Source organism: Zalophus californianus, chromosome 14, assembly GCF_009762305.2.
Source record: "Zalophus californianus isolate mZalCal1 chromosome 14, mZalCal1.pri.v2, whole genome shotgun sequence".
NCBI lineage: Eukaryota > Metazoa > Chordata > Mammalia > Carnivora > Otariidae > Zalophus > Zalophus californianus.
Genome location: NC_045608.1, coordinates 80793006 through 80803599, shown reverse-complemented (window position 1 = coordinate 80803599; position 10594 = coordinate 80793006). Strand labels below are relative to the sequence as shown.

At 44.4% G+C, this 10594-nt stretch overlaps 1 protein-coding gene across 10 annotated transcripts in view; it reads left to right on the top strand.

Annotated features, from left to right (window-relative positions):
- Positions 1-201: 201 nt before the first annotated feature.
- BCL2 (BCL2 apoptosis regulator) overlaps positions 202-10594 on the top strand; it is a 167408-nt gene continuing 157015 nt past the window's right edge. For all 10 annotated transcript variants that reach the window (XR_003516840.1, XM_027575631.1, XM_027575635.1 and 7 more), the window contains exons 1-2: positions 202-1064; positions 1282-2132. Coding sequence is in view for 9 of the 10 variants with exons in the window: in XM_027575631.1 (XP_027431432.1) it covers positions 1560-2132 (573 nt within the window). In the remaining variant the exon portion in view is untranslated. The remainder of the gene's footprint in view (positions 1065-1281; positions 2133-10594) is intronic.

Sequence of the window (10594 nt, the reverse complement as noted above, 5' to 3'; positions counted from 1 at the left end):
AGGGCTCTTTCTTTCTTCTTTTTTTGAATGAACCGTGTGACGTACGTACAGGAAACCAGTCGGTTAGAGAGAATGAAGTAAGAGGCCAGACCCCCCCCCCGCCCCGCGCCCGCCCCCTTCCTCCCCGCCCCCTCCCCCGCCCGCCGCGCTCCCGCCCGCCGCGCTCGGTTTCCCCGCCGAGCCGCCGCCGCCGCCGCCGCCGCCGCCAGCGAAGGTGCCGGACGCCGGGCCCTCCCCGCCGGCGCGGCCGTCCTCGCCCAGAGCGGGTGCGCGGCGGGAGCGCGGAGGGGGCGGCCGCCGCCAGCGCCGCCGCGCAGGAGCAGGAGGAGGAGAAAGGGTGCGCAGCCCGGAGGCGGGGTGCGCCGGTGGGGTGCAGCGGAAGAGGGGGTCCAGGGGGGAGAACTTCGTAGCAGTCATCCTTTTTAGGAAAAGAGGGAAAAAATAAAACCCTCCCCCACCACCTCCTTCTCCCCACCCCTCGCCGCACCACACACAGCGCGGGCTTCTCGCGCTCGGCACCGGCGGGCCGGGCGCGTCCTGCCTTCATTTATCAAGCAGCTTTTCGGAAAATGCATTTGCTGTTCGGAGTTTAATCAGAAGAGGATTCCTGCCCCCGTGCCCGGCTCGTCCGCCGGCCCCCGGTCCCTGTCTGTCTCCCGTGGAGGAGTGAAGCGGTCCCGCGGATAGAGATCCATGTCTGTGCCCGCGCGTGTGTGTGCGTGTGTAAATTGCCGAGAGGGGGAAAATCACAGGACTTCTGCGAATACCGGACTGAAAATTGTAATTCATCTGCCGCCGCCGCTGCCTTTTTTTTTCTCGTGCTCTTGAGATCTCCGGTTGGGATTCCTACGGATTGACATTTCTGTGTAGAAGTCTGGGAATCAAACTGGAAATTCTCCTAATTTTTTACCCTCCCTCCCCCAACTCCTGATTCATTTGGAAGTTTCAAAGCAGCTATAACTGGGGAGCTCTGAAGATTGATGGAATCTTTGCCTTATGCATTTGTTTTGTTTTCACAAAAAAGGAAACTTGACAGAGGATCATGCTGTCCTTAAAAAATACAAGTAAGTTCTTTGCACAGGAAATTGGTTTAATGTAACTTCCAATGGAAACATTTGAGATTTTAACTTTAAGTGCATTCGAGTTAAGTTTAATTTCCAGGCAGTTAAATACATTCTTTTTAGTTGTGTAAGTTGTAGTGTGTATGCCCTGCGTTCTTTCACCCAGTGTATAAAGGAAAATGCACCTGATTTTGACTTAGTTTTCTTTTTGACCTTTCAGCATCGCAGAGGAAGTAGACTGATATTAACCATAATTAATAATAATGTGCCTCATGAAATAAAGGTCCGAAAGGAATTTAAGTAAAAATTTCCTGCATCTCATGCCAAGAGGGAAACACCAGAATCAAGTGTTCCGCGTGACTGAAGACACCCCCTCATCCAAGAATGCAAAGCACATCCAATAAAATAGCTGGATTATAACTATTCTTTCTTTCGGGGCCGTGGGGCGGGAGCAGGGGCGAGAGGTGCTGCTGGTACCCGGCTGCTTTCGGGGGCAGGATGGCGCACGCTGGGAGAACAGGGTATGACAACCGGGAGATAGTGATGAAGTACATCCACTATAAGCTGTCGCAGAGGGGCTACGAGTGGGACGCCGGAGACGCGGGCGCCGCGCCCCCGGGGGCCGCCCCCGCGCCGGGCATCTACTCCTCGCAGCCCGGGCGCACTCCCGCGCCCGCCAGGACCTCGCCGCCGCCGGCCCCGGCCGCCCCCGCCGCCGCCGCCGCCGCCGCGGGCCCTGCGCTCAACCCCGTGCCACCTGTGGTCCACCTGACCCTGCGCCAGGCGGGCGACGACTTCTCCCGTCGCTACCGCCGCGACTTCGCGGAGATGTCCAGCCAGCTGCACCTGACACCCTTCACCGCAAGGGGACGCTTTGCCACGGTGGTGGAGGAGCTCTTCAGGGATGGGGTGAACTGGGGGAGGATCGTGGCCTTCTTTGAGTTCGGTGGGGTCATGTGTGTGGAGAGCGTCAACCGGGAGATGTCGCCCCTGGTGGACAACATCGCTCTGTGGATGACTGAGTACCTGAACCGGCACTTGCACACCTGGATCCAGGACAACGGAGGCTGGGTAGGTGCATGTCTGTTTGAATGTGAGTCTGGGCCGGACGTTTCAAATCTGAGGCTGAGAGTCCATGGTTGGAGTGTGGGTGGGCTCCTGGGCCAAGGGCAGGCTGATGAGCTAGGGACGTAAAATCAGCTTGCCTGCTTCCCTTCCCCCCCTACCCCGTTTGAAGCTCCCCCTGCCAACAGTACTGTTGATGATTCCTTCTGACCAAAAGTGTTTTCCTTGCTTGCCAGCCGTCGAGTCTTAAACATCCAGCATTTGCTATCCAGTGGGATCTCGGGATAAATGGTATCCCTTCAGGGCTTCTCAAACTGGGGGTCCAAAGATCCTCCCCCCCGCCCCCGACAAACGCCGGGACTCCTCAGGAGCTAGACTCCAGGATGGTTTGGCGATCCCCATCTTAAACAAGTTCCCCTGGGGGTTTCTTACTTGTACTACAATTTGGGAACTACCCAGTTAGAAGAATAGACTCCACCAGGGGACCAAGGGCATGCCTTTTCTGACTCACTTGGTAAGATCTACCCTAAGAGGAGATCCGGTGTAGCCGCTTTCCCTGGAGAACTTAGATGTGTTTGTAAAGAGGTAAGTTGACTTCCCAAAGGTCCATGAGCTCCATCCTGTGGTGCGTGCCACATTGTTCCCAGTGGGCATGACTGAGTGTCTTGAAGAACATTGGGCCATGGGTACTTTATCTCATCAGTGACATAATTTGTCCTGGCTGCATACTCTGTGTTCTATTTCTATACCCGGTGTACGATTTCGAAGTTTACTGTAATTTTAGTATATTTTACTTTTCACCACCTACAGTCCACATCATTTGGTGGTCTCCTCTGCGGAAGAAACATGCATCTACAATGTCTATAGAGAGCGTAGAAGCATTGATTCTCAGCTGTGGATTCTCTCATGCTCTGACGTTAGTTGTAGTGATCGATGCCTGTAGCTTTGAAGAACATCTGTGAGGTGATTTTTTTCTGGTGCTAGATAGAGCTTCTATCACGTTAGCATAAAGGTATTGTTTTTGTGTGATTCTTTGGGGGGAGGAGGTCCAGATCCTAAGACTGAAGAACTCTAATTGAGATCTACATCTTGTATGTAAAATTACTAACTTATGAAAAAGTAAAAGAGGAATCTTGTCTGGAAATTTTTCAGACGTTTTGTTTTAATGTGAAGAATTCTTTTTGAAAAAGGCTGCAATGCAGTCCTTCCTTGTATGGTCTCTAGGGAGAATTACTGATGTTACTATTTTATAGGACCTAACAGGAGCACAAAGCCTAGAAATGACTGCAAGTGGATTCAATTTCAAGAAGCACATTACATATTTTACTACAGTTTACAAGCATGCTAATATTAAGGCCAAGAAAAAAGAGAAAAAGCCAAGAAAGTAGATGGCTGACATGAAAATCTGATCCTACTTGATCAAATGGACAAAATTTCGATGCCACTGTTCAGTGTTTAAAAGTAAAATATCCCCATTTAAATTCCTAACGTGTAAAATGCTCCTTGCGAATTGTCTTTTTGAGATCTTGGATTGTCAGATCTTTAGTAATTCTGGAAGAATTCACTACAGGGTAAAAGGATATTTTTGCTAAATGTTTGGTTAAGTAGGTGGTTTTATTTTTAACCACCATAACCAAAAAGGTAGAGAGTTCCAGACTCCAAAAGGATCTTTTTAAGACCAAAGTAAAACTGATTTGACAGTTCATATTTTTATGAAAAAGATATTTCAAATTTTCTTTCTAGTTGAAAGAAATCCAAGGTGGTAACTGTCATCTGTTAAGAAATTTAATAAAAAGCTAGGAAACAGACATATGCTTATGATAGAAATTAAGATAGAACCTTGGCCTTTGTTTTGTTGTGTTTTACTATGTTAACATCTCATGCAATTGAGTTTCCTTTTCAAGTGAAGTCTCACTTTTAACTCCTTTCCAAATAGAGTCTTCATAGTAGAGCCTATCTTTGTGGTCAACAGGTATCTGAGATTGATAAATGTCAAGGCTGTATTTTATGATGCCAAACCACAAGGACATACCATAGAACGTGATAAAGAAATTTTTTTACAAAACCTCTCATAGTAAAAATAAATCATATAGAGGCACAAATAGCTGATGTAAAATGTGTCATTTTCAGAACAACATGTAGATGGATGACTATATAGGAAAACAAAGGAATTTGGCCAAAGAAAGGAGGTATCAGGAAATGTAATCATAAATGGATACTTTGGAATCAAAGTGGTATATTTGAGAGTTACAGATGATTTACCTATCCTTTCAAATAGGCATGACTAATCTAAATGTTTAGTGTAGGCATAGGGCATACAGATTTCCCCCCGAAATTTGCACCAGTCAGGGTTGCATCCTTAATACTGTGTTGCGTCTTACAGTGTAAAGTACTCTGAATGGCAATGGTCAAGTTTCAGAAGAGAGCTAGTACGTTCTTTTGACCTTTGACAATGAAGTGTGTGGCTTCTAGGACTCAGTGGATCATACTGCGCATAGAATAATGGGCATTTCAGATCGGAAGTCACTTTTTATCTTTGCTGCTTTTGATGCAAAATCAGCCTTCTGAGTTGAAGGAAAACTGTTTGTAGTCCATGTTCCATAGCTTGGAGAAAGCAGCGTCTTGGAGGGAGCGGCGTCTGAGAGATAGTCCCAGAAGTCTACAAATTAAATAAAGACTAAAGAAGAAACTGGGTTAGAATGGAGTGTGGCTTTATTCCTAAGTTTGAATAAGGCATTGTGAGAGAAGCAGGACAGAGGGATTACAAGACAGCATTAGTTCTAGGAAATGTCTGAGACCCTGCTACTCCAAGTGGGGTTCACAGACCAGCAGCAGGGGCATCACCTGGGGGCTTCTTAGAGATGCAGAAGCTCAGGTTCCACCCCGTAGCTAATGAGTCTGAATTTGTGGTTCACATGAGATACAGGTTTTCAAGTGCACGTAACAATTAGAGATGTTTATTATCTACCATTGGTTCCTGGGGCCATCTTTTAGGAAGAATGACAATCTGGGGTGGATCCTCCGGTGTCCCATTCCAGCGGCCTCACGGGTTTCTAGTATTACCTAGAATACTGAATATTTCCCACATGTCCTCTAGTGTGATCTGATCCTTGGACGAGATACAGTGGAACAGAAGAGAAAAGATAAATTATTGTAAGCTCAGTCTTCTCAAGAATGTTTTTCATGGTAGCTATATAGTTTGTATTGGCATTATTCATCCCAATAAAGTAACACAGCTCTTCTATTTCAATTAAAGGCCGGAGATTTCGCTCTTTTGATACCTCCATTAGTTATTATTTTACCCCCTCGTAACACGGTTTGAGTTCTATAGATGTGTTGACTGAGATTGCTTCAAGGTGAAGGGGCTCTTGTAGGCAAAGTGTTGAGATATGGGAACGTTGACGGTGGGTGAAATTGATTGCTCCCTCCAAGCTGAGAAATGGGACAATATTCAGCTTCATGTCTCAGAAGAGAGTGAGCTGTGGGCTACTAAAAGAAAGAGAAGACTTAAATAAGAGATTAGCTTCATTCTGTTGATGAGATGGTGGCGTGACTTTTCTTTTTTCTTTCTTTCTTTCTTTGTTTTTTTTTTTTTTTTTTTTTGGTCTTTTGGTCTTTGTGGTTTAGGAAGACAGGAACTTACTTCTCCATATCCAGTAGAGGTTAGCTTCCTTTTTATTAGTTGGTCGGCAGGCAGTTTCTGTCTTCTGTTGGCAGTCCAGACCCACCAAAACACTTGATTAACTGGAAAGCAATACCATTCGTATGCCAGTGTACGAAGTAAGTGCAAAAGCATCATTTTCCTGGTGGCCAAGTATCAGCTGCTTATGGCCAGTTTTGGCAGCGAAGTGATAGAGATTAAAAATAGTCCGAAGATGATCCATTCTTAAGTAAGATATTTAATGATGAACTTTCCTTGGGAAAGTGTATCTTTCTGCCTGCTAAGAATCACATGACTCCCTGCAATAATTTATTCTGTAGAAAAAAACGACGTTATCGCCCCTAGAGTTTGCAAGTCACGTGCTGTTGAGTGATTGTATTTGTGGACCTTTGTAAAATTTTATAGTTCACTTAGTTCCCTTTTCTGTTGTACAGCTTTCATTGCTATTCAGTGTCTGTTGCAAACATGGCTTTCTTTTGCGCGTCCTGTTACTTTCAGCTGCGCTTTCTAGTGAGGACTGATTGGTCTTTTTAGCAATTCTTAATTGACCTGGTACCTTTCAGAATGTTTAAATGTCATGAGGCCACACAGAACTCCAGGTAACAGAAAGCCACAAGTTGTTGTTGCTGTTGTTTTTAATAGCAAACTCTCAGAGTTTTTCCTTATCTCTACTTCTAGTCCTAGCCAGCTTTTTGGAGGAATGGTGAACCCACTCGGAAAGCAGGTATGTGGGTGCTGTGTTTATCACTAGTCACTCCTGTTCGCCTCTCCCCGCGCCCCTTTCTGAGGTCACTCATGTCTCAGCAATAGTCGCGCAAAGCAGTATCTCAGCACAAGTGCATTTGTGCTGGAAAAACAACACTGTCTTTGTCGTGTACAAGTAGAAAGGCTTTCCCCCCAGAGGAAAAGAGATAGATTGTATTTGAGGTTCAGAGGTTCTGTTAAACCTTTTTAAGGTAATCTAATATCATCACCTTATTCAGGCATAGCCCTAACCTTGCAAGCTGGTCACCCTTTCCCCCAGCTACATACAGGAGACCACTCTGTGAATTTACTTCACTAAGAAGCTTTTCTTTCATTCTTCTTGGTTTGATTCAAACAATACTAGTGTTTGACATCTAAACAGGATTAACGCTGAAAATCATCCAAGGACTGAGACAGTTTTTCGACAGACATGATTGCAAGTCTTGATGTGCCTGGCCCTGGGTTAGATTGGGGACACAGGGAAGTCAGCTTTACCCCTGCCTTGGGTGACCTCACGGGCTAGTGTTGTAAGTGTCTAAGTAAACTCATAGTTACATGCAGCCCTATGAGCATGATCCTAGATTCTCAGATTTAGAGAGAAAAAGAAAAAAAAAAACCCAAGTATATATTATTTTGCATGCACTTCTATCTTTGCCTAAAAATGTTACTTCTAACCGTATGGCTGTTCATGTGTGCATTACGTCTGATTTAAATAGGAGGAGAAATGTAGATAACCTAAAAAATACTGTACAATACAAACACACACTTAAGAGAACTGAAAGGCCGGGGGAGTTCCCTTGTTAAATATTTACCCATTAAGCATCCTTAATACACATTAAGAAGACTTAATAAACACCTGTCTTCAATTTTTAAGGTATTTCATTAATTCTTTGTATTTAAAAGACAATCAAGGCCTTGAATAGGATGATTAGAATAACTGAATTTGAAGAACTGTCTTTCTTAAATCATCCTTGTATGTAGAAAAATACAAGTTGATTTTGAACAGAACAGGGGCTCTTCCTTTGGGAGAGATTTAAATAAAAAGCTTTTGTTTTCTTTTGTTTTAGGTTATAGTACTGTTTCGTTTATTAAGAGGCTTCTCTTCCCAAATCTGTTTAGAGAAATTTCTGGTCCACTTTAGCATTTATGTTCCTGAAGGGCAGGTCTTACCACTGTCTAACTGCTTACACTCATGGTCCTCTTTCTTTAAATGGAGATTGTAAAACTTTTGAAATTACAACAAAGCCTTTTTCCTTTTCCAGTTTGTTCTGATATATGCTCAATTCTATAGTGCCAACATTGTTTCTCTGCTTGTTACTTGCCAGACAGCAGATCAACCCAGCTGTCCTTCAGTACGCATGATGATCGCATGACTGTTTCTAGCTCTCCAAAGCCATTGGGGCTTTCTCATGGGGACCTTGCCCCATGACTGTCCCCTACCTGCCCATCATCCCACCACCGAGAGACGTCCTGGATGTAGCTCCTTGTGCCCTCCCAACACGCACAGGGTAGGATTCACCTGAAGCAAAGAATGTTCTGCCTCTATTCCAGCAAGAGGGAGCGGGGAAAGGGCTGTGGCCAGAGCCAGAATATAACCTCGACCCCCGTCTTGCTGCAGGCAGCAGAGCAAGGCACAATTCTGTCAACAGAGGCGACGTTTTCCCCCAGAGATCGTGAATTCCAGCCGCTTGGGGGGTGGGGTGGGGGGGGTAGAATCTGCCGGCAGAAGTTTTATTTGCTTCATCTCTGCAGTGTGAGATTAGAGGGGTTATACTCTAGACATAGATTAAGTTTTGACTAACTTAATTAAAATAGCTTCTATTCCAGACTACTTCCCCAAACCGCCCCCAACCGTTTGTAGCAATGTACTGAGAGCTACTTGGGTGATTTTTCTTGGGCGATTGACAGGATTCTATGAGAAACTTCTCTACAGAATGTGGACCTCTCTTCCCCGTGACACATGGAACATGCACTTCCCTGGGAAACTGTTTGGAAAATTTGTGTTTTCATCCTGCTCCTTGTTTTGCCTTCAGAATGTCAGGGATAGAGCCATATTCCATTTTTAGTTAATAATCAGCTCATCGGCTCTCTGGGGCTTCAACATAATGAGTCAGAAGCTTATGACTGACCCCACTCTCCTCTTTACTATGCCTCCTGAAAACAACCCGAGGACCCACTGCGTCAAGTGAAGCTTTAATATTTCAGGGGAGATTTTCCATCAAGGCTAGTGATAGTTCCAATTACTGTATTTCTCTCTTTTTAACTGTCTTTTCTTAAGCTGTGGAAGTATCAAGAGTTTACGACTTTGAATACTTAGAGCACCAAACAAAGGATCAATGTTGCAGGCCATCTCTTCTTGACGATTTCCATCTCTTCTTGGCTGAGAATGAAGATTGCTTTAGCTGGCAACACCATGAATGTTGTATCTGTGTAGTGACTCTGAAATTGAATTGCAGCCAGATAGTCCACTCAGGTGCATTTGAATGTTCCAGAAGAATCTGGGACAGATACTTAGTCCTCTTAATTCTCTGCCTATTTGCCTATATATATATATATATATATATATATAGGCAATATATACATAGAGTAATATGTATATATGTACATATATATATATTACTTTCTTGCTATTAGAATAGGAATAAAATTAACTGCAAACTATATCATCAGCTTTAGAGATTGGTATTTTATCCCTTAAGAAAAAAGGCAAGTCCATAAATGAAGCCAGTTGGCACTTCTGAGTCTAAAATTTCAGGACTATCTCCTAGTCATTTCCCTTATGAATTCCTGCTAACATCTCTCTCTCTCTCTCTCTTTCTTTGTCTCTCTCTCTCATTTTAAAACTGAAAGCTTTTAGAGGTGGTTTTGAGTTTTTGTAATAACACAATTATAGGTATAGTGAGGCAGAGCCACTTACTAAATATTAAAGTAACAGTATAAGAAGAAAACAGTATGAAGAAGTCTTATCAAGGCAAATGAGCAATCGTTCACAAAACCTAACTCACAAAGGGCAGGGATGGAAATGAAAAGAGTTACGAAGATCTTGTGATTTCGAATATCATGCACGTTAATTTTTTTCATTGAAAACACATTTACTGAGGGCTTACTATGTGCAAGGCTGTATGCCAGGTGTTTTAGTTGAGTAAAACAATGTGTAAGGTCAACTTTGCCTTCAAGGAACTTGCCAACCAGTAGTGGGACTAAAAAGATGTAAGTTGCTGCAATGTAGTGGATGGAGAGATCTGGTCCAGCTGGAAGGGGATCTGGAAGAGTTTCATGCAGGAGGGAGACAGTAGGAGGTATGGGGAGAGGGAGTTTTAGATAACTGGCCTGGAGAAGTCAGAGCAGACGGGAATGTATGAGGCCTAATTGGACAATAGTGGGAATAGTAGAGAGTATTGTCCTAATTGGACAATAGTGGGACGTAGAGCTCTCTCATGAGATATGACTGGGTCCTAGGTAGAGAGGTTTGTATTTAACTTGGTTAACATTAAAACGATTATCAAAAGGGTTCTGAGGCAAGGTGGGATGCGTGGGCTTGTGGAAGATTGCTGGACAGTGGGAGACCAGGTAGGGGGTTTGAACCATGGTGGCAGAGTAGGGAATGGAAAAGATGGGGCCGATGGGTGGGGGCAGTGCTGAAGGGAAACCAAAGGACTGACAACAGATTGAAGAAGCAGAAGACTCAAGTCTGAAACCCAGCTCCTTCAAAAAGTGATATGGTTCTCAAGAGAAAGAGGAAAGATAAGAACTGTTGCTGTGTTGTGGGGTAAATGTGATGAAGTTAACTTTGGACATTTTCAACTTGAGTTTCTAGTAGTATATCCAGGTGGAGATGCCCATTAGCAGTTGGCCTTAAGGACCTGGAGCTCAAGAGAGAATTTGGGGCAAGAATACAATATGCCTTTCCCCCCAAACCAGGTATATTTCCCATTTCCTTCTTGGGTTTCCAAACATGGTCCTAACTGCCCCTGCTGATTCCATACAGCTTTTCCCCAAAAGTCCTCTGTAGACTTCTGTGGGTTGGATTGTGGTGATTAACTTGGGAGTTAACTATTCAAAG